This window comes from Protopterus annectens, chromosome 13.part0, assembly GCF_019279795.1.
Source record: "Protopterus annectens isolate FY-2018-M chromosome 13.part0, PAN1.0, whole genome shotgun sequence".
NCBI lineage: Eukaryota > Metazoa > Chordata > Ceratodontiformes > Protopteridae > Protopterus > Protopterus annectens.
This window is the reverse complement of record NC_056747.1, coordinates 340530043-340554310: the sequence shown is the minus strand read 5'-3', so window position 1 is coordinate 340554310 and position 24268 is coordinate 340530043. Positions and strand designations below refer to the sequence as shown.

General features: G+C 43.3%; 1 protein-coding gene across 1 annotated transcript in view; it reads right to left on the bottom strand.

The window, feature by feature from the left end:
• UPF1 (UPF1 RNA helicase and ATPase) overlaps positions 1-24268 on the bottom strand; it is a 3097516-nt gene that overhangs the window by 979470 nt on the left and 2093778 nt on the right. Inside the window, exon 16 of the mRNA XM_044054826.1 lies at positions 21526-21643. Within this exon, the coding sequence (XP_043910761.1) occupies positions 21526-21643 (118 nt within the window). The remainder of the gene's footprint in view (positions 1-21525; positions 21644-24268) is intronic.

The window sequence follows — 24268 nt, the reverse complement described above, 5'->3', positions numbered from 1 at the left end:
CCAGTAAAGGGCAATGAGGATCATCCTGGATCCCAATGTGGTCGCCTTCTGAATTAGTTTGGGAATTAGGGGAAAAGGTGGGAATGCATACAGAAGACCCCGGGGCCAATCGTGAACTACAGCGTCTCTGGTGGAGTGGCCGGGAAGGGGGAAGAGTGAAGAAATCGTCGCACTTGCTGTTGAGAGGAGTTGCGAAAAGGTTGCAGCAAGGTTGACCCCATCTGCGGAAAATTTTGTCCGCTACTGACTGATTGAGAGACCACTCGTGAGGCATGAATAGCTCTGCTTAGCCTGTCCGCTATGACATTGGACTTCCCGGGGATGTGCATTGCTATCAGAAACCGTTGAGAGGAGATCGCCCACTGCTAGAGTCTGACTGCTTCTCGACATAAGGGATAGGACTTGGTTCCGCCCTGCTTGTTGATGTACCACACTACAGACATATTGTCTGTTTGAACTGCAGTAGTCCCGGTGGGAAGAGAGTCCTGAAGAGCTTGCAACGCTAAAAGCGCCGCTCTCATCTCCAAGACGTTTATGTGCAGGTGGTACTCTAGAGGTTGCCAAGTGCCCTGGACAGTCCTGCCCTGAAAATGCCCCCCCTTCCCACCCGATCAGGGAGGCATCCGTGGTCACTGTGGCAACAGGAGGAGGAAGAACAAATGGTCTGCCCGGGAGTAATAGAGGGGGAGACCATCCACCAAGCCAGTTGATCTTTGCATGATTGAGTGATAATTATCTTGTGAGACATCGGCAGTTGCTGAAAAGACCATTGGGTAAAAAGCATCCACTGAAGAATCCGCATGTGAAAACAAGCCAGGGGAACTAGTATGATTGTTGCTGCCATGAGACCCAATGTTTTTACTACAAATCTGGCCTGAATCCTCTTGCACTGCAGTAAGACCTGCACATGCTGGCGAATGTCTGACACACTGTCTAGAGGAAGTTTTGTGGACAGATCTTTTGTAATTAATCTTGCGCCTATAAAGGTTATAGACTGACAAGGCGACAATGCAGATTTTTCAAAATTTATTGAGATACCTAGCTCGGAACAAGTTTGGAAGGTATAATCCCTGGCTCGCAGTAGCTGATGCCTGGTGGAAGCAGTAAGGAGCCAGTCGTCTAGATATGGAGACACCTGGAATCCTCGCCATCTCAGGTGAGCCGTAACCACTGCCATGCATTTGGTGAACACCCTGGAAGCTGTGGTGAGACTAAAGGGTAGGGCTCTGAATTGATAGGGACTGGCTACCAGCCGGAAGCGGAGAAACCTAATGCAGCGCCTGTCCATTTTGATATGGTAGTACGCATCCTGAAGGTCTATGGAGCACATCCAATTGTCCTGACCCAAAAAGGGTAGAATGGACTGAATCGTGACCATCCTGAACTTCGTTCTTTGAACAGATTTGTTTAACCTGCTGAGATCCAAAATGGGTCTCCAGTCCCCTGTCTTTTTTGGTACCAAAAAGAACTTGGAGTAAATTCCGGATCCTTGCTGGTCTGCTGGGACTGGCTGGATGGCCCTTTTTTTTTTTTTTAAGCAGTTTTGAAATTTCTGGCACTAATTGTTCCCTTAGACCGGGTGGAACATCTGGAAGGGACTTGGTTGTTTGTACAGGGGTGTGGACAAACGGGATTTTGTAACCCTCGGATGTGATGGACTGTACCCATTGTCTTGTGTGAGGAGTTGCCAGGCTTCTGGGTACAGTGACAATCTTCCCCCTGACTGCCTCCGAAGGTGGACAGACGGGCCAGCCCCTCAGGGGTGCTGAAAGGGTTTGTCAGAGAAAGATTCTCTGCTACCCTGATTTTGCAGACCCCCTCCGCCCCTCGGGCGGCGTCTATTGTGGTTTCCTCCTCTGCCCCTGGAGGGAAACTCTCCACGTGCGTCAGGCGCGACTCCCTGGGGTTTCCGAAACCACATTTTCCCACTCTTCTGACCTTTAGGGTATGGTCTAGAGGGAGTAGAAAAACGGACTCCCACGGCAGAGAGAGTCTTGCCTTCCTGCTCACACCTGGTAAGGGTATCCTTCACCTGTGGTCCAAACAGAGCCAAACCATCGAAGGGGGCATTGGCGAAGGACGCCTTAAAGGGGTCAGCAAAGTTACCTAACCGCATTCAGGCATGTCTTCTCAAAGCCACGCCTGTACCTGCGGCCCTACTCACCCCATCGGCTGCAATAGAAATGAGCCGCATTGAGGAGTTGACGATTGAGTTAAGGGTCGCCAGCTAGGAGTTAGTCTTATCTTGAGACCCCGCAGCTGATGGATCCTGAAGGGTATCACCCAGTTCCTTGAGAAGATCCCTTTGAAGGCGGGTGAAGTGGCACATATAATTCAGCGACCGCATGGAAAAAGTCCCTGAGGAAAACATCCACTTCCCGTACCTGTCCATTGTCCTAGATTCTTTATTAGGTGGATGGACAAGCACCGAAGGGTCAGCCAACTCCTTCTTCGTGACTGCTGCCACCATGTCATCAACGTGGACACCTTTTGTCAAAAATTGTTTGTTGGGTGGGGCTGTAATGAACTTAGTGGGCCTTCGGGGAGTTGGTTCCTCTGTGTCTGGGGCTGACCACGCCCTTCGAGCCACTACTTCCATGAGCGGGTCGAAGGGTGGAGACACACAGGAGGTGGAAGGGCGAGAACCAAACGCGTCCATGTATACCAACTCGTCCTTGGAAGGGTTAAGGGCAGTCCAGTTCCCCCTCTGCTTCAGGATCTCTAGGATGTCTGAAAAAGAGACATCCTCAGAGGGGGATCTTGGGGACCCTTCCGAATCCTCCAAGTCGGTATCAGACGTGACTGACTCGGGGGAGTTGACATGTTTCCGCTTACATTTTCTCTTTCCGAGGGGGCTCCTCTGAAAGATCAGGGGAGGCCTCGGAAGAGGAAGATACGCCCAATGGGGCGACCTGAAGAGTCTGTTCTCCACACTTGGGGTCAGGCAGGTGGGCAGGGCCGATGCAGGCACCATGGGGGAGGAGCCGAAGGGGCCGATCGAGGAGCCGACTCAGGAGTCAGCATCCTCCTCATGACCTCGAAGGCACTCCTATCAGGCATCGCAGAAGGTCCCCACTCCGAAGAGACGTGAACCCCTGCCGGCACCGAGGGACGGCTCAGAGGCCGATGTCGGGGCCGAGCTCACCTGCACCGAAGCCTTGAAAGGGAGAACGGGGTCGGACAAGGGTCCGATGCCACTCGCCCCCTCGGAGCCGACGAGGGAGTCCCGGCGCCCAGATCCCTCCAAGGACGGAACCAATTAAGAGATCGGAGCAGACGAAGGAGCCGAAAGGTGTGGTATCTGCTCCGTTTCCAAGATTCGAGCCTCAACCAGCTCCGGCTCTGAACACAAAGAGGGAGTCGGAGGAGCAATTGCTGAAGACACCAGGACAGCCACAGTCTGTTGAGAAGGGCTGGTTAACATTTGGGCCAGGGCCTGCGATTTAAGGAGTCTACTGACCACCCTCTCCAAGTCATGATCAGATAGCCTAGAGGACCGAGAGGAGTGGGACCTATAGCTTCGTTCAGATTGAAGCAATAGTGACCTTGGAGCCAAACAAACCGATTCAAGGGAAGGGGACCTTGAACGTTTTCGGCCCAAAGATGGTTCCGACACTAAAGTTGGAGCCGACTGAGGTCTAGAGATGCCGGCTCCAGCCAGAGCCGAAGAGGAGGAAGATGCTCTGCCCGGCGACGGCTCCGAACTGGGAGCCAACGGTTTGGCGGGCTTTGAGGATTTCCCGACTGAAGTTTTGCCGGGGATCCCTCTGGCTTAAATAAGCACCTCAAAATAAGCTTGTTCCTACGCTCCTGCAGGACTCCCCAGCTGAAGGCGTGACAGACCGAGCAGGAGTTCTGCAGGTGTAGGGAACCCAAGCAATACACACAAGTGTGACTGTCACAGACATCTTCTGACAGCACGAGTCACACTTCTTGAAGCCTGAAACTTTAGTATCCTTGGACATACTGGCAAGGGGATACTAAAGAGGGAAAAAATTAAACTAGTGCTTAAACAAGGCACACAAACACCCACACACCCGCACTAGTTAAGCTAACCACACTTAACTATTCTTAATAAAAATATACAAATACTATAAGGCTAAACACTACTCCTATGAAATACCAAAGGGGTGGGGTTAGCCACTAAAGAGAAGAAACAGGGGGACTCTCTAACAAAAAACGAGTTTCCTAGGTGGGATAAACTAGGGGATACACAGTCTAACTACACTAAAAGGGAATACTATCTAAATATACTAAAAATACAAGGTAAATTTTTAGCTAATACAAAAAAAGGAATAATATGACCTGAGCCAGTAAAATCGCAACCTCGTAGCTGAAGCGGCAAACGAGATCTGGGTATCTAGCGCCAAGCATTATGGGATATGGGGAGGCCTCGAGCCAGTAAATAGCTTTCGAGCTTTAGTAGATGGCAGAGTCGGAGCAGAGGATCGGCTCCGAACTAACCAACAAGAATGAATGCGAGATAGACAACTTAACATAACGTAGTTGTCCAAGTACGTCAAGTTGATGCAACATGTACTCTGCCTTGTTTTCACATTTTGGGAAGAAGACTGATATTTCTACACTTTGGTTTAAATTGGTCTCTGAAACCACTTTAGGTAAGGAGGGGTTTGTTCCTATGGACATCCTATGTTTATGCAAAAAGAAATATGGGGGCTTTATGGACAATGCTTGCAACTCTGACACCCTTCTGGCAGACATGACTGCAACCAAGAAAAAAGTTTTCCAAGTCAAGAACTTTCATTCGCAAGACAATGCTGGTTCAAAAGGAGGAAAAATGATGTGGGATAGAACAAGATTTGGGTCCCATAGCACTGGAGGGTCCCTGATAGGTCGTCTTAATAACATAGTACCTTTGAGGAAGGCCTTAGTTTATGAGACATGTTGGAGCCAGAGTCACCCACATGAAAACTGGAGATCACTGCTAGCTAACAATGGCTGCAGCTGCACCATCATTAAAAAGCTTTACTAGCAAGTCCAGGATGAAGGTAACAGGAGCCGAACAGGGATCGACATGGCTATTGCTGACCCATACGCAGAATTTCTTCCATTTGTTCTTATAAATCTTCCTCGTTGATGCCTTATGGGAAACGATAAGAATGAGTTTAATGTGAGGGGAAAGGGTTGGAAACCTGGCTATCGTTGGAATTGGAGCAGCCATGCTGTCAGTTTGAGTGTATGAAGTGATAGGTGTAGAATCCCTGACGAATGAATCAAGAGGTCTGGCCCTGGGTCCAAAATCCAAGGTTCTTCCCAAAGATGAGGCCACAGGAAGGGGAACCAGATTTGGTGACGCCAGTATGGAGCAATGAGTATCAATTAACTTCCCGAAGAATTGGCTTTCTCAAGGACTTTGGGAATTAGAGAAAAAGGGAAGAAAAGTGTAGAGGAGACCCGGGGGCCAATCGTGAACAAGTGCATCCCTTGATGATACCCCCCGGATAGGGGATGACGGCAAAGTAGCTGTTGCATTTGGCATTCACAGATATCACAACGAGGTTACAAGACTGGCCCCATTTTCAGAAAATTTCTTCCATTACTTCCTGTTTCAGAGACCACGCGTGAGGCATCAAAATTGCTCTGCTGAGCTTATCTGCTATCCCGCTGGGAGTTCTCTGGGATGTACACTGCTATCAAAAAACACTGGGAAAAGGTTGCCTATTACCATACTCTCAGGGCCTCTTGACAAAGGGGGTGAGATCTGGTTCCTCCTTGTTTGTTTATATATCATACAACTGACATCTCTGGATTGCAATGGTTCCGAGAGGAGAGAGTCCTGGATTGCTTTCAAAGGTAAAAGTACTGTTCTCATCTCTAGGACACTGATGTGCAAATGGGCCTCGTAATCCTGCCAGGTGCCTAGCACAGTCATTCCCATACAATGATCCCCCCAACTTGAGAGGAGTCCATTGTTACTGTGGCTACAGGTTATGGAAAGACAGTCGGCCTACAGTTACCCCAGAGGAGTGAAGCCACCACTGAAGATCTTTCTTGCAAGTTTCTGTTATATTTTGTGGACTACAGCAACCACTGAAGTATCCTCATGTGTAGACATGCGAGGTGAACCAAAACTATTGCTGCTGCCATGACCCCTAGAGCTTTGAGGACCATCTTTGCTTTGGTTTTCTTCTTAGAAGATATATCACGTGGTACCTTAGTGATTATATCCTTTCTGCTGGAAGTTTCGCCACCATGTGTGTGGAGTCTAATTCTGCTGCTATAAATACCACATGCTGAAAAGGCTCTAAGGAGGATTTTTCACAGTTTATTGTAATCCTCAGGTGGGTGCAGTGTTGCATGGTTGTATTTCTGGCTTTGATTAGCCAATGCCTGTTCGTGGAGGTTAAGAGCCACTCGTCTAAATATGTAAACACCAGGAATCCTAGTCGTTTCAAGTGAGCCGCTACTACTGCCATGCAATTGGTGAACACTCTGTGGGTTGTAGTGAGGCCAAAGGACATGGTTTGAAACTGGTAGTGACTGGCTCCCGGCCAAAAGTGCAAGCATTTCCTGGATTGCCTGTCCATTTTTACGTGGTAGTACGCATACTGGAGATCTATCACACACATCCAATTGTATTTTCCCAAAAATGGGAGTATAGACTGCAGTGTCACTATCCGAACTTGCTCTTCTTTACAGATTTGTTTAGAAAGTTGAGATCCAGAACTGGTGTCCAGTACCCTGCTTTCTTTGGAACTAAAAAAAAATCTTAAGTTGCAAATCCTTCTTGGTCTATGAGGACCTTCTGGATGACTTTTGCCTAGCAACTTTTGCATTTCTAGAGTTGCTTCTGACTGTGTGGAACATCTGGAAGTATTTTTATCTTAAGGAAGAAGAGTGATAGGGATGACGTAACCTATGGATATGATGCCTTGCATCCATATGCCTTTTGTTGCTTGTTGCCAGGTTTCTGGTTACAAGGATAAATGATCCCCCCCAGACTGCCTCCAGACCTGGACAATCGGGCCTTCTTTCAGGAGCACTGGAAGGGCCTACCAAAGAAATATTCTCTGTCGCCCTGATTTTGTGGACCCTTCTCTGACACAAGGTCGGTGTCTTTCATTATTGCTTCTCCCTCTGCCTCTGGGGAAAGTTCACCAAGTGTGTCCTGAAAAGATTACTGTGATTTTCGGAACCACATTTTACCACTACCTCTCTGACCTTTGGCGTAAGGTCCAGTAGGAATTTGTTCAGACCTGGTGACTGTGTCCTTTACCTTAGGCCCGAATAAAGACACTCCGTCAAATGGGGTGTTTACAAAGGACTTAAAGGGTTCCGCGAAATTCCAGAACCTGCTGCTAAACTCGCTCCATCAGCTGCATAGAGATATATATATATATATATATATATATATATATCTATATCTATGAGCCGCATGGATGCATTAACTACTAAATTTAAGTTAGTGAGCTGAGAGGATACCTTGTCAGAAACCAATTCAGTTACCGAACCTTGCAAAGCATCTCCTAGCACTTTCGGGAGATCCCTCTGCAGCATTGTGAAATGGGTAAGATAATTCAACAATCTGATGGAGAAAGCCGCAAAGGAAAAGATGCGCTTTCCATACCTATCCATCGTTCTAAACTCTGTTTGGAGTATGGACAGATGTCTCAGTTCCTTCTTAGTGGTCGCTGCCACGACCATGGCATCAACTTGGACTCCTTTGGTTAACAAGTTTTGTCAGATGGAGATATGATGAACTTGTCTGGCCTCCTAGGAATAGGCTCCACTGAATCTGGGGACTCCCACGCCTTCAGAGAAACCAGGTCTAGAAGTTTGTCGAAAGGCGCAGACACTCAAGATGTGGAAGGGTGAGATCCAAAAGCTTTCAGGTGTTTGGACTCCCTTGCGTAAGGGTAGGAGGACTTCCAGCCACCCTCTAAGTATTTCCAGGATGTCTCCAAAGGAAACATCAAAAGGCGACCGTAAGGACCCTTCGGCATCATCAAGGTCCGTATCAGAGGTGACAGACTTCTTTGGGAGTCTAAGTGCTTCCTCTTGCACAGTCTCTTCTGAGGGGACACCTCAGAAGGGTACTTTGGGAAGGTTTCATAGGAGTGAGGGGTGTCTTGTAAGCATCTTGAGGCTTACGGTCTCTGCATCCCTGTGGATGCGGAGGTAAGGAGGCAGGCACTGGTGCTCTGGGGGGGATCTCTAGAGAGGATTGCAGACCTGTCTGTGGAGAAAGAACCCTCCTCTCATAACCTCGAAAGCCCCCATTCCCTGATCCGAGTATATCCCTGGATCCGAAGATGCCCAAGGACCCCCTGGAACCAAGGACCTTGGACCAGAGGCAGAGGTAGGAGCTGAACTCACCTGAGCCAAGGCTCCAACAGGCAGAGTCGGATCTGACAGCTGTCCGATCAGACTCATCCCCTCAGACCCGACTGGAAAGTGTCGGCTCCTAGACTCCCTCTAGCTTTGATGGAGCCGAGGCTGTCCGAGCCACGGTCAGATCCGTAGGTGGGTCTCTGATCCAATAGTTCCACTAATAACAGCTCCGGATCCTCCTACTCCAAAGCCAAGGGCTGGATCAGAGGAGAACATGGAGCAGAGGGGGTGGATAGCGTAGGATCCAAAGCCCTAGGCGATGGATCCAACAGAAATTTGGCCAGCGCCGGTGTCTGTAGCAATCTCTGTACCACCAGATCCATGCCATCATCTGAAAGACTCCTCAAAAACCGGTTTGATGGGGTAGGAGATTTTGTTTTTTGCAGTATAGGAGACCACAAAATAGGAGATACCAGCTCCAAGGTTGGGGACTGGTTCCTTACTTCGAACTCCACTGGCACCAAGCAAGAAGGGGTCGAGCAGATAGGATTTTGCCTGATCTGGTATCTCTCAGATCTGAAGAGGACAATCTTAGTATTTTATATATTGGATTCAAAGTAGAAGACTGGGAAGATCTTTTAACAGATTTTCCCGACTTATCTGATTTTGGTGAACCCGTGCCTTCTTCCAGTGCCTCTGAGAAGAGATATTTGAGAAGACCTTTTAGAATCAGTGTGTTCTTTCTCTCCAGGAGGGCTCTATGGTTAAAGGAAAAGAGCACGACTCCTGGAGATGGACAGCCCCAAAATTATAAACAAAAAAGGTGTCTATCGCTAAGGGTCATTTTTTTGCTACATTTATCGAAACCCATTGACCTATACTCCTTGCCTGACATTAAGGTCCAGAACAACAAGAACAATCAAAGGATTTTTTTTTGGAACCCTCTAACTTAAACGGGTCAAGCTATTATAAAGTACAATACACACATGGGAATCTAACTTAAACAGACCTTAAAGAACACAGAGAGAAGAAATTCTGCAAGGGTCTTTCAGTGCAGTGACAGTTTTAACACCTTTGCAGTAGTGTGAGGGTAGGGGACTCTCAATTCCTCGAACTACAAAAGAAAACAATAAACAAAGACCAGCAATTTAGTTAATTTTCTGTCAGTAGATGGATAAGTACAATGTAAAACAAGGTCTAAGCCAAACATAAATTAGGGTGATTAGAGACCGAAAATAAGTCCTTTTACAGAAGGTAAAGAAAATAACAATGACCCTCCCAACTCCCATTATATGTCAATGGCATGGGAATTCAAAGTTACTTCCTTATGTCTGGCATGAGTCATACAAAGTATTATGAGAAAGAGAAAGGGTTGAGGGAGTACAAGATCACGTTGATACATCAAGCTCCATTGGTAGCCACGTTGTGGAAAACAGGACGAACTTACAAATAAAGCACTTGAGTGATGTTGAGGTGTTAAAATAGGTCAGGAAACAATGAGTGTGAGAATAAAACAGTTTTATTTAGTTCTAAGGTGAAGCTTTCCTTTAAACTAAATGAAAAGCCAATATACTATTAGAATATACAGAGAAATACAGCAGATAAACAAGAAAAAATAAGCACATCTCTTAGAGACACGAGCCCAAGTAATCACGTCTGAAGCTGGAGAGCAGCAAATGAGATCCAAGGGGTTAATGGGCAGCAAAGGATTATAGGAGTGGGAGGAGCTCGAGCCTAGGATCTATCTGATAAATTGCCAATTCGCATCAGACGTTGGATCCTATAGCCTGCAGTTATTTCTAAAATTGAGGAATAGTGACATCAGCTCAACTGTATAAAAGATTAACATACCAAACAATACATGCATGCAACACAAGCTAAAGCTAATCACTTAACAAAAAAGCTGTTAAACATAAAAAGTGGGAATAACCTCTCAAGAACATAATGCTTTTGATAAGGTCTCTAAATGTTGCCTCGCAGATGATTACAAGATAGAGAACTACATTAAAGGAGAACCACACCCAGAAACTGAAAAAAACGTTTTTCAGCAAGTCTTGGAACTTTTCCGCATTTCTAATGCATCTGTATCAAAGTAAATGGTTACTATTTTTTAATTTCTTATAACCCAAAACGATATGATGGAGGCTGCCATGGGTAGCATGATTTTGTTCTGCAGTCAATGACTTCACCTTCCTGATGTTATGTTAGAGACAAAGAAATCCCTATAATGACGAGATCATTTACTGAGGTTTTTCTCTCTCATTAGTTTACAACAGTACTGGGACGGTCTAGTTTTCATTGTCAGCATCAATTTGCATTTTTATTACTTTGCTTCCTTTGATTTTCATTAGTAGCCAACTCTGTTACACTATTTTAAGGAATGTTTGGATAACAGGCTTGAAAATGTAGCTCAGTAAATTGTTGTTTTCAAAGTAACAGCTGTAGTTCAGTGCTCAAATGTGAGAAATTTGACTCCTGTGAGTTAACATGTTACTTGGGCTGAAATGGTTTGCGTAGCATCCACAGTTTTAAATATTGTAGCTAGAATTAGTCTTTGATGTTAATCTTTTTTCTCCAAATCACTGACTTGTCTGAACAAAACAATGTACAAAATGCAAAATACTTTAACAAAACAGAACAAACGTGTACCTTTACAGAAATTAAAGTGTAGAAAAAAATGAAAAATCAAATAGTGACAGAAAGCAAGAAATGTCAGAGGAACATATTTGCATTCTTTCTTTGTGGTGAGAGACATTTGCATCTGAAAACTAAGCTGGAAATCCCGGCCTTTGTTCAAACTCTAGGTTACGCTATTTATCTGAGGTGTGATGCTGGCAGTCTGTAACTAAGGCACATTTAAATGTCATTGTTTAAGAAACATTGTTTTCTTAATGGCTCTGTAGTTGGGATAAGTCACCTATTACTTTGCCACTATTAGTAGCCTTTGTGATGTAACACACTAGACAAATGCAGGAAAATTTGGCTTTTGGGTGGAGTGCGCCTTTAAAAATGTGTAGTGCAAATAGCTATGCTACAGGAGACGCTTGGAAAGAATTTGACAAAGAAAAGTTGTCAGGATGGTTACTCTGCAGAATACCTGGGGCAAAGGCAGAGAGGAGCTGTTTTTTGTCTTTCAGCTTTTTCCCTGTAAGGGGTCGCCACAGCGGAACTCCGGTCCGCTAATTATTGGCAGTAGATTTTTACGAAATGCCGAGGTGCCAGCTCGACACCCAACCTTCAACGAAGGCACGCCCATTTACGCACGCATGTCTTTCGAACTCTACCCAACAGACTCCAAACAAGGCAAAGAGGAGTACTTTTATTAATTGCAAAAGGAGTTCCAATAGTAATAAAAAGAGGAAAAAAAGACAATGGTAGATTTGTAGTAAAAAAGGGGCTACTGGCAAAGAGGAGGATTACACTGCCATGTACTTACATTCCACTGAAACCTGCTGTAATGGAGCTTAAGAAAATTCTGGGAGAAATAATCGGCTTTCAACAAGGAATATTACTTGTAGGTGGGGACAGGAATTTAGTTTGCAATAGTGAAAATAAGTCTGGGGTCAAAGACGGGAAAACGTATCAAAGGAGATTAGATCTTTAAGGAAATTAATGAAAATACCTGGAAGGGAAGATGTGAATTCAGTAGTAAGAGTTCGGAATGAATTTACATATTTCCCAAGATACAAAAAACTAGGTTAGGGAAGACGACATTTACATTTCACAGGAACATGTGCATTTAATTGAAGATTTTTATAAGCACCCAATAATTATTTCAGACCATGCATCAATAACTAAAATAAAAACACAGGGTAATGAAATAAAAACGAGACACTGGCGCTTTCCCACCAATCTGCTGGAGAGAGAGAGAGAAATTTAAGGAATGGGTAGTGTAAATCATTCAGGCGCTATTCGAGAAGATAGAAATTTCTTCTGAAAATACAGCTAGGTAATAGGATAAAATTAAAGTGGAGTTTAAAATTATGGTGGAAATAAAAGAAAGGGAGAAATGGTTAAGAAGCAACACATTCTTTATAGAGAGACTGACAAATGTTCAAGTCTTGCAAAATAGGGGGAATCTCACAGATCAAGAAGAGTATCGACTTCAGAATGCTAAACTGAAAATAAGGGATCACCTGGATAATAGGTATGGGTTTAGGAAGACTGCCATTAAGCAACTGTTTTGTTTGATAACGGCACAAAAACCTTTAGCACGACGACTTGGGGAACAAAGTATAAAGGGCTGTCACCAAGCTTAGAGTGCCTATATCAACAAAGATATCAACGGATCCTGTAGAAGTATTAGAAATATTTCGCAAGTTCTATGAAAGTCTGTATAAATCAGAGAAATATGGAAATCAAAAAAAGGTACAAATAGAAATGCTTACGAAAGAATTAAATATGCCAAGGTTAGAGATAGACTAGGCTGAATTACTAACAGTCAGGGTAGGAGGAGTATAAATAAAAATGCTGATGTATAACTAATCTACAGGAAAGTCCCAGAGAATAGACAGTATTCCTGTGGAACTTTGGAAGCTATAAGGGGAAAAAAAATGATAAAGATCTGGAAAGTTTTGTTAAACAGTATTTTAAGAGAAGTAGTATCAACATCCTGGAAGAAAGCAGTGGTAGCTGTACTACCTAAAGGGTAAAGATCCAGCTTCATACTGGCCCATTTCAATACTAAATCGTGATAATGTGCTCGTCTATAATGGCTAAAAGAATGGCAAGTGATGCCAAAAAGTACAGTTATGTACCTACCATAAATGTAGATGTTCGAGTGTATTCACTGTTGCAGTCATTACTCTTGGGTTATCCTGCTGGCAGGCTACCCTCAGTCGGCCAGAATTCCAAAGTCTATGTCCAGCGTCGGTTGCTGTCGCCTCTTCCCTGACGTCAGTGCGCCAGGGGTACAAAAGATGCAGCCAACGCCATTTTCTTCAGTTTTTCTTGGCCCAGATGTCAGGTGCCCCCAAATTGGTAGGCTGAAAAATATGCCAATAAAAATGAAAGCACAAAAACAACATTTCCTTCATCTACAAGCAAATACACCGAAAAGGTTGTATAGGATGGAGAAGTGCAGATAAGTCCCAGCAAAGAAAAGGGGGATGGTGGGTAACCTGGACTGCAACAGTGAATACATTCTAACATCTACATTTATGGCAGGTACACAACTGTACTATGTTCATCGTGTTTCACTGTTGCAGTCATTACTCTTGGGTTGAATCCCAAAACTGAGGAAGGGTGGCTGGGCTAAATAGGATTAGGAGAGGCTATGAGGCCCTGCAGAACTGCAGTGGCAAAGCCTGCTCTGGACTTAGAGTAAAGAGGTAAGTGGTAGTGCTTTGTGAAGGTGTGCATTGAACTCCAAGATGCAGCTTCTAAGACAAATTTGTCTGGTACTCCTCTGAGGAAAGCTGCTGAAGTGGCTGCTGCTCTGGTGGAATGAGGCCTAATGCTCTTAGGCTCTGGTTTGCCATGTTGAAAATAGCAGAAACGGATACAATGGCCTATCCATTTAGAAATGGTTTGTTTTGAGATAGCCTTTCCTTGTGATCCTGCAGCATATGACACAAAGTTGCTCAGTCTTTCTGAAAGCTTTAGTTCTGTCCAAGTAGAAGCGTAACTGCCTGTGTATGTCCAAAGAATGCAGAATTTTCTCACCCCTGTTCTGTGGATTAGGATACAAGGTTGGCAAGTGAATGGTTTGGTTAAGGGCCAAACTGGACTCAACCTTAGGCATAAATGTAGGGTTTGTCCAAAGAGAAACACTGGATGAAAAATGATGAAAGGTTCCACAGCCATGAGTGCTTGTAACTCCGAGACTCGCCTTGCAGAGGTTATTGCTAGGAGCAGAGCTGTTTTCCAGGATAAGAATTTTATATCTGTTGTTGATGCTGGCTCGAAAGGAGGCAGCGTGAGTTTTTCCAAAACATAATTGAGGTCCCATGCCGGAATTGGTGCTCTCCTTGGAGGCCTAATGTTTTTGGACCCTCTGAGGTACTGCCTTATTAAAGGATGAGAAATAATAGATGGTTCCGTATTGCAATAGGCTGAAATGGTAGAGGCATGAATCTTAATTGATGAGAAGGAAAGGCCTTTGTTCAGCATCTCCGTTAAGTATTGTAAAATCTGAGGGATATTTGGTACACACGTGTCAATACCTTGTTCCTGATTCCAAGCACAAAATCTCTTCCATTTTTCTGCATAAGATTTTCTGGTGCTGGGCCTCCTGGCCTCCAAGATAACATCCATAACAGCTTTTGAAAGAGGAGTGTTCTGAATGGTTACATTACCAGCCATGCTGCCAGATTTAAGGTCCTGAGTTGGCTGTGCAGGATCTGAATTTTTCGTTGGGTCAGCAAGTGAAGTTTGAGGCAATATCCATGCTGGACCTTGACACAAGCTCTTTAGGATTGGGTACCAGTGCTGGTGTGGCCAGTCTGGTGCAATCAGTATCATTTTTGGTTTCTCTTGTCTGACCTCTAGGAGTACCCTGGAAAGGACAGGCAGTGGGGGAAAAGCATATACAGTTAGATTTTTCCAGCTGAAGGACAGGGCGTCCACTTTCCATGCTTGCTTGTAATAAATACTTGTGCAAAATCTCTGCAATTGCCAGTTGTGAGGGGAGGCAAATAGATCTATGTCTGGGCATCCCCATTTCCTTATTATCATGCTGAAGACTTGTGGATCCAGTTTCCATTCATGGGGATCCATGAGGTTTCTGTTTAGTTTGTCTGCCAGAGTATTTGTTTTTCCTGGCAGGAATTGTGCTTGCAGGTGAATTTGAAAAGCCAATGCTGTGTCCCATAAGGTCATTGCTTGTCTGCAGAGGGGGTAGGAATGTGCACCTCCTTGCTTGTCTATATACCACATCACCGTAGTGTTGTCTGTCTATCAGTAACTGTCCTGGATGAAGCAGGTCCTGGAAAGCTGTCAGGGCATTTTGAACAGCTAGCATCTCTGATTGATGTGAAGATGCATCTGGTTTGCAGGCCATGTGCACTGAATACATTTTCCTGCCATATGGGCCCCCCCAGGCATAATCTGATGCATCCGTTTTCAGTGTCTGTCTGGCTGTGGGTAAACTGAATGGCAGACACTTGTTGCGGTGACAGGCTTCTGACCACCATCGAATGAGTGCAATTACTGTCTCTAGGCTGTGGCAATGCTGAGTCCAAACACTTTTTAGGTACCATTGTAGTTTCCTCATGCAGTCTGGCATATGGAATTAGTAGAATGCAAGATGCCATGAAACCCAAGGCATGCAGGATTTTCCTTGCAGATAAGTGGGTTTTTGTTGCTAATTTCTTGAAGTAAGTAGTCAGATGCTTTTGTTTGTCTGGCGTGAGATAAGCCATCTGGGCAGTTGTATTTAAGTTTGCATCCAGGAATATTATCTCATGAGAGGGCACTAGTTTTGATTTCTTTTCGTTTACTGTGTACCCTAGGCCAATTAGTAATCATTTTACAAATGCCAGATGCTTCAGAAGAATGTCTTTGTTCTCTGCTTGAATTAGGCAGTCGTCCAAGTAGGGATATATTTGAATTCCTTTTGGTCTGCAAAACACAATTACTGGTGCCAGGCATTTTGTGAACACCCTGGGCGCAGTAGATAAGCCAAAGGGCAGTGCAGAGAATTGGTAAAGCATTGAGCCAGCTATGAATCTGAGGTATCTTCTGCAAGACTGTCTGATTGGGACATATAGGTATGCCTCTTTTAGGTCCAAAGTTACAAGCCAAGCCTTCTTGCCCAGCATGGGCGGTAGCTGCTGTAGTCAACATCTTGAATTTTGGAACTTCCAGAAACTTATTTAAAATTGACAGGTCCAGTATTGGTCTCCAGGTTTTGTCCTTTCTGGGTACTAGAAAGAGTCTGGAGTAAAATCCTTGCCCCTGCTCTTGTTGTGGTACTTGCAAAATGGCCCTCATGTCCATGAGGGCTGTAATTTGTTTTTGTGCCTCTGCCCACTGATTGTGTGGCAGGTCTGGCATACCTTTTGACCTTGGTAGGGTGTGAAAATGGAACCTGTAGCCTTGGGACACTATGTTCAGGACCCATTTGTCCTGGGTAACCATTTGCCAGATGAAAAAAGTGCTAGTTTTCCCCCTAAGGGGGCTGCCAAAAGAAATGTGCTTGGATCTGGTAGAGGAAAGTCATTGGGACTGTTTCCTGTAAGGTTGTGATTTGTCTTCTCTGCTTTTGGAGGTAGGAGCACCCCATTGTTTAGGCCTGTATGAGCCTTGGGGCTGAGATCTGCCTCTGGGATGCCTGTATCTGCCTCTTTGTGGTCTGTCTGACACTGGAAAGGACCAATTTTTAGAGGGTCAGTTCCTGCTAAACCTGGGTGGCTGTACATGTAAGAAATCCTTGACTGTCTGCATGGATTTTGCTTTATCCTCCATTTTTTTCAACACCTCTTCTGCTTTAGTACCAAAGTATCATGCTGTAATGGTGCATCTAATAATTTTGCTTTAACATGACCAGGCAGATTCTGTTCCTTTAACCAAGCATGCCTTCTAATAACAGAACCTGTAACAGCGGCCCTGCAAGAGGTCTCCAGTGAATCATAACCACATTGCAAAGTATGCTTTCCCACTTGTTCAGCTGCATGCAATAAATCCTGCAATTCCTTGTTCTCTGAACCTTCAGTATTTGTCAACAATTTCTGTTTAAGCAGTGACATTAAATATTGCTGATATTTAAGCATATGAAACTGACAATTTAAAGTCCTTACAGCCAGGGTAGCAGAAGTGTAGACTTTTTCCCCCATCTGTCTAGAGCCCTAGAATCCCTATCAGAGGGGGCAGGATTTTTTGCAGTGGAAGCTTTAACCCATTTGGGACCCTGAGATATAGTTTCTGGGTCAGCAGCAGGGTTTTTATATAGGAATTTATGAGAATCTGGGACCTTGTAGTACCTGTCTGGCTTAGCAGGTGCAGGGGGTAGAGAGTCAGGGGACAGGCCGGACTCTGAAAATACATCATCTACAACATCCAGGACAGGTGGAATAGCAAGGGGTCTGTGCTGAGGAAGTAGCAGAAAGTCTCTGAGCCTTTTCTTATTTTCAGAATAATCTTGGCTCTCCCAGTGGAAATGCTCCCTCATGGTATGCAGGGTTTCCCCAAAAGAATAATCCTCAGGAGGAGAGGCTGAAGGAATGGATTCTTCAGCATCAGAATCCTCATAGGGAAGCATGGAGTAAATCCTGTTCAGAAGAGGAATCAGAGGAAATAGAAACCTAATCAGAAGAATCTTACTCTGTCTCTTGCCTAGGCCTTTTATCAGGAGGGGGATGGGAACCCCTGATCAAACTAATTAGGTCTTTGGCCATTTTGAGCATCTGTTTTTTAGGCATGGAAGTCTGAGAAGGAGAATGCTGCATTGTTTATTTGTCTTTAGAGCTGCTTTAGTCTTTGAAGCTGAATTTGGCTTAATATTTAGTTGTGTAGGTCTGAAGACACCCTCAGACGCCGATGCCTGCTCAGCGGCTCTGGACCCATCTGAGGGAATGATTTCTGAGTGTCCAATACCTTGAGTTTCCAGAGGCCCAGTCGGCTCCACGTGGGAGTTGGAAGCGGCCTGTGGCTCTGAGGTAGCGGGTGCCAGGGGCTGCGAAAGCGCCTCACTGAGAACTGGCGACTGGCCTAGCAGAGACTTCGTCGGTTTTGGACCTCGGATGCCTATCCTTTTCCTTGTCCTTGCATTTTTTTGTAAACTCCGGTTGTCGGCTGGTCCGATGGCATTATATAATTAAATCTTCGGCCAAAGTAATGAAATGCAAAATTGAACCGACGCTTGATAGTGCATTGGTTAAATCTAGCACAAAACCGACAGCTAGCAACGTTGCGATCAGGGCCTAGGCAAGGAATACAGTAAGAGTGAAAAATCCTTATGAGATATTTGCTTCCTACAAGAAATACAACTGTTAACTTTTTCTGACATCAGTCTGGAGCAAGAAAAAAGTTTCCCCAATGGAGTACTTAGCTTTAATGAAGACTTCGGTTCTGAAATTCGGATTTGAAAATCTCAGGAGTCGTCCGACCAGCACTTGCTAACTGCTTTTGCTTCGGGCACCGTGCAGCAAGAAAGACTGAAGAAAATGGTGTCGGCTGCATCTTTTATACCCCTGGCGCACTGACGTCAGGGAAGAGGCGACAGCAACCAACGCCGGACCTAGACTTTGGAATTCTGGCCGACTAAGGGCAGCCTGCCAGCAGATAACCCAAGAGTAATGACTGCAACAGTGAAACACGATTAACATCTGACAGATGTGGATCAATGTGGTTTTGTGGAGAGGAGGAAAACATCTGACATCAGCAGAACACTGATGATCCCAAAGGAAAGTGGAATGTAAGAAAATACCACTGTTGTTGATGGGTCGTAATGCAGATAAAGCATTTGACAGAGTAAGCTGGGACTTTATGAGCAGAGCAATGGAAGCATTTGCATTCCCTTAATAATATTATAAAGGTGATTGGGAGGATATACAAGGGGATTGGAGGTGAAAAATAAAGTGGGTGGGGTCCTCTCTGATAATCTCTGCTTGAGTGAAGGAACCAGGCTGGGGTGTCCCTCTTTCCCCTTTATCTGCATTATATTTAGAACCAAAGGCAAAGAAAATAAGGGACTCAGAAATTCAAGGATATAATTGGTATGGTAGTCAAAAAAGGCTGCTCTATTTGCAAATGACATTTTATACCTGACAAAACCAGAAAGGGACATTATAATACTGTGGAATATACTGAGACAGTTTCAAATCTTTTCAGGATACAAAAAATTAATAAACCTAAAACAAAGGCAATAGCAGTAAATTATGTACCATATACAAATTGGTTCAGCAATATCCATACTTATGGGGATACGATAAAATGAATTATGGATTAAAAATAATTCCGGTGTGCCAGCTACGGATATGTGGGAAGAGACTAAACAAAAGATAATACTGTTAAATAGTTATGAATAGTAAGATAAAAAAAGTTTAAATGTTTTTTCCTTTAGTCTTACACACAGGTCAGGCATATTTTTTATCAACTAGAGGAGAAGTTGCGGATAGCAATTAAAGATCTGAAGGACTTTATCTGGAAGGGGAAGACAGCAAGAGTCAAGTGGGATAAGCTTATTCTTCAAAGCTAGCAATCCCAATCTGCCATGTTCTATTGGAAGGGGTAATTTCAGAGCAACACAGTTATAAGCACAAGCAGAAACCTAAAATTCAAAGTGGAAAAAGATGACAATGAAACAGGGGGAACCTCAAGAAACAAGGACTGTTTTCTTGGATGCAGACCTTTAAGGAGAATAATAATCATAAAGAATATTATATTTATAAAGTAGCAGAAAAGTATTCGAAGAACAGACAACACAGGAAAGGAGATTGTTGACAGGGATGACTGCAATTAGGGATACAGACAAAAGACAAGAGGGGGCTGGAATTTAATGGAGAAAACAGGCACCAAGGTATTGGGTAGCAAATAACTAGAGAGGGAAAGGTAACAGAATGAGAAGATGCCAAGAACTTAACTGGACTACAGGTTAGAAATTGTCTTATAGGCAGAGAGAAAGAAATAGAGGGGTCCCAAAGGAAAAATCAGCACTGATAAGAGTTTTTAGTAGAATCTAGAACAGAAGTTGCTGTTAATAAATGAATAATTAGTAGAGCATAAAAAAATAATGCATGATAATGAAGAATCAAATCAGAGGTTAGAAAGGATTAGGGAGAGAGACTGTATAAGCAATTCACAAAGAAACAATGGGGGTATATGTGCAAGTCCCCAAACATGCAACAAATTCTAGAATATTTAAGATCTTTGCTTGGTAGTGTTTACATAGGTTTTTTTTATATCTCAAATAGACTCCAAAGAATTTTTCCTCAGGTAGACAACAAACGGAGGTGTACAACATACACAATATATGTTATTGTTTTTTGAGCTTATGTGTTTGTAATACACACACACATGCACACTTATGTTTATATGTTTTTATAAATATTTTTATGAAAATTGCTTTACAAAAATTGTTTTAACATGAGTTTTCACTTGACATTTTTGGTAGAGAAATAGATTGTTTTAAGTATATGGTATTTGTATAACTCTAGCACTGTAATTTTTAGTAGTATAGTCAATTATGTATAATTAATGAGTTAACTGATGTATTGGGGTGGGTATTTAAATTGTCATACTCAGGGAGTTTCATTGTTCTGATAAAGTCCTGATTAGGTGGACGAAACCCTAGGTCAGCAGTGTGTTTGGTTATTTTGCATTGAGCATTGAATAAACTAGGAATTCGTTTGATCATCTTTTTGTCTTTACCATTTGTTCAGTGGAACGTTTCGTAGCTCTCCAACTGCTTTTTACTGTTTGTGAGTTGGAACTGGTTATTAGTTTTCTAAACGGAGGTGTGATGAAGAAAGAGGTAACTGGGAAAAGTGTAATGAGTTGGCAGACTTTAAAGATTCCCTGCAGACTGCTCTGCTGGAGGTACTTGGTGACCAAATTGGTGTAACTAAGGTAATGACTTCTAATTATGATGGCTGCCAAAAAAGCAATTACTAGAAAATGAAAATCAAAGTCTAACTTTACTGTAAGTACTGAAAATAGTAACAATGACAAAACAAATTGGAATCTTTAGAAAAAGGTAGGAGTAAATTACACAGGAAAAAATGGAAGTGTAGGATCAATATATGCAGAGAGGGGAACAAGGTTTAAAAGAAGGCAGAAAGTGAATGAGCTGATGGTTAACTATGACTGGATATACTATAAGTGATGCATAATGTTTGCAGCTACAGTTTTCTCTGCATCATTTGTAATGCACACTTGCAGCCGAGATTGTGTTGGTATGGTTTATTTTCATTTAAATAAATGCAAACAGTAAATCATAAAATAAATTGCTAAAATAAACTAATGCAGTAAATGCTCAGCTCCAAAAATTGTATGTAAACAATCCAACAGCAAACTCAGTCAACACATGGCTAAACATGCACTGTTCATTCATCAATAAAAACAGCAAAAGTGATCAAAACATATATCTTTATTTAATATAAAAATAATACAACTGGTAAGAGCCTTCACAACTCTCCTTATTGCTTCACCTAGCAATGAATATCTAGCTCTATACAATCTACCAAATGAGTCTCAGTGCTCAAACAATACACACACAAATGTTGTCACTCTCTTAAAATGCACTGCTCAACACAGTGCTTTAAATTTTAATGTAAACCAATTTTCCTCTGTTACCTGTTCAGGTAGGATGTACCAGAGCTTGCAATTTCTTCTTGACCCTGTGTTACATAGAAAAACATTGGTTTATCTGGCTGAGGCCACTGGAAATCAAATCCCTTCTTCACACGGTCTGCTACAAATTGGAATTAAATAGGAAAGTTAGTACAGGACTTATTTAAAAGCTATGTATGCAAATCTAGTTAAAACACTTCAAATACGAAACAGACAGTGAAGCAAAAATCTTACAAATGTAGCTGATGGAAATGGAACACAGTTGGGCAAGTATGCACACCATAACCATATAATTTCTAAAGTAAGCTTAATGGTTCAGCACAACTTACCTATGTTAATTAGCAGCAAATGGGAATCTGTCTTACAGTCTAACTTCTAGAGCTTCAGGATATTCCCAGCATAGGGCTGGACTCTTCTTACTCCTAAGATGTCTGCTAATGCAAGACCAAAAGGGAGAACAGTCTACACCATTTTCAGTTTTTTTGCCAGATGTCCACTAACACATGTGCCCTATCATAGCAGCTCAAAAAACTGCCTCAATCTGGCTTGTAAACTCTCTGGAAAGAGCAATTTCTTTATTAACTGCACAGCTCTGGAATCTGAGGCTCAAGATACAAAGTTAGGGGAGGCTCAGTAGTAGGATCCTTTGCAAGAGAAAGTGGAGTACTACTGACATTTGGCTGGGTACTGAAAACATTGCCTTGTCAAACCCTGTTACAACAAGGTAGAGAGAAGAAACTTTTAGAGGAAAAAGGATAGCAGTCTTATTCAGTATCACTGATTGCATCACTAAGGAAACAGAACTTCTGACAAGAAATGGACATTAGCCTTATACAGCTGCAATGAACATAAACACTGACAGTAGTAGTGAGCATATCCACACAGCTGCACTGTAAGAGTCACCACCATGGTACAATTCCTTACCTATGGGAAGTGTACTAAAGAAAGATGCTTCCAGGGATAGCAGGAGTTCATAACAGGCACAGGAGGACAGCTGTGACAAACCAACCCTTGTTCCTCAAATGGAAGCACATCATGTACTGTACAGAAAAAAAGTACACCAATCATAACCGCCTCACACATTCACCAAGTGAATACACTCTAAGGCCGTTTTGGTTGTTGCTGTACTGAAAGATCGGGTTTTAATTGACTGCCCCCCCCCCCCAGTTGCTTCACATAACCAAAGGATATGCAGCTTGCTAGCAAAGCAGCATTTGCTTTAAAAGAGGTCTGCCCTGTTTGCGGGCCTAAAGCAGCCTAATGTTGAAAAAGTCTAGATTACGCACATGCTAGAAGGCTATGAACATCACACAAGGTTTAAGTCCCCCCTCCTCATTTTGTAGGTTAAAATAACTGGCATCTACATAATCTGGGTCAAATACCACTCTGGGCATGACGGAAGAATTATTTCTAACACTTTCTCTTTATGAGCAACAATGCACAGCTCTCTGCATATCAAAGCCTAAACCTCAGAAATTCTAACAGCAGTTAAAAATAATGTTTCCTACACATCAGTTTTGAGCACCACTGAAGAATCAGACTTAAAAGGTGGAAGAGCCATCATTTCTGCACAAAAAAATAAAGGTTCCAAGAACAACCCTTTCTGCATGGCGTTAAGGTCACTGTACTCTTGAGAAAAAACTCCACTGTATAGTGGACCAAAAGTGTACAGTGCACATGTAAGCCAAGCCTCAGTAACAGACTAGCAATTAAAACTCAAAAGTACAGAAAATGCTCTTACCAAAGCAACTCTACAGGTACTTCAAGACTTCTAGCTCTGTGACTCTAATGGGAATAACACTCCTTGGTGCAAACCATACAGAGAACCTTTTTAGACTAGTTATGACTTCTAAATGTTATGCTTCTCCAACACTTGCAAGAAACTGAAGGGGACTAGGCAAAGGCCATACACATACTGCCAAAATTAAGGTTCTTGAAGTTGGTATGTGCAGCACATATCAAAACATTTTTACTATACAGAGAGGATATTGCAAATGTATCATTAAATGGGAAGTTACCAGTAACTGGCTCTTGCATGCCACATGACTTTTCACCAAGAGCAGACATCAGTAAAGCTGTTGCTGAATACACATGTATGACCTCTCGCCATAAATACCACTCGTGTGTTTAAATACATATAAACATATATACGCACATGTATACACAAGCAAATGCATGTATCATCTTCTTCTTTCGGCTTTTCCCGGTTAGGGGTCGCCACAGCGGATCACCTGTCCGCTCATGACTGGCAGTGGAGTTTTACGGAGTCGGGTTGCCAGCCCCGGTGCCCAACCTTCCACAGAAGGCACACATTCACACCTAGGGCCAATTTAGAGTGTCCAATCCACCTACTGCATGTCTTTGGGATGTGGGAGGAAACCGGAGCACCCGGAGGAAACCCACGCGACCAAAGGGAGGACATGCAGACTCCACAAAGACAAGCAAATGCATGTATGTACACTATATATACATACATCTTTCTCTCTATATATATTTACTGAACACAGTTCTATACTTGCATTTCAAAAACCCAAATCAAAAACAATCTAAAAAGGGGAAAAAAAAAATAATTTGTTCTTTGACTGCTAAATCCATAACCATGCCGCAACAGGCAGCCCAAACTGATCTTCATAGAGGTATTGCTACGCAAAGTAATTTTTAAGATATGGTATTTGGTTAAGGACAAAGGCGGGGGGCAGAGTTAATATGCATTACTAAGGTTTTCCGAATACCTTTTTGGCCAGGG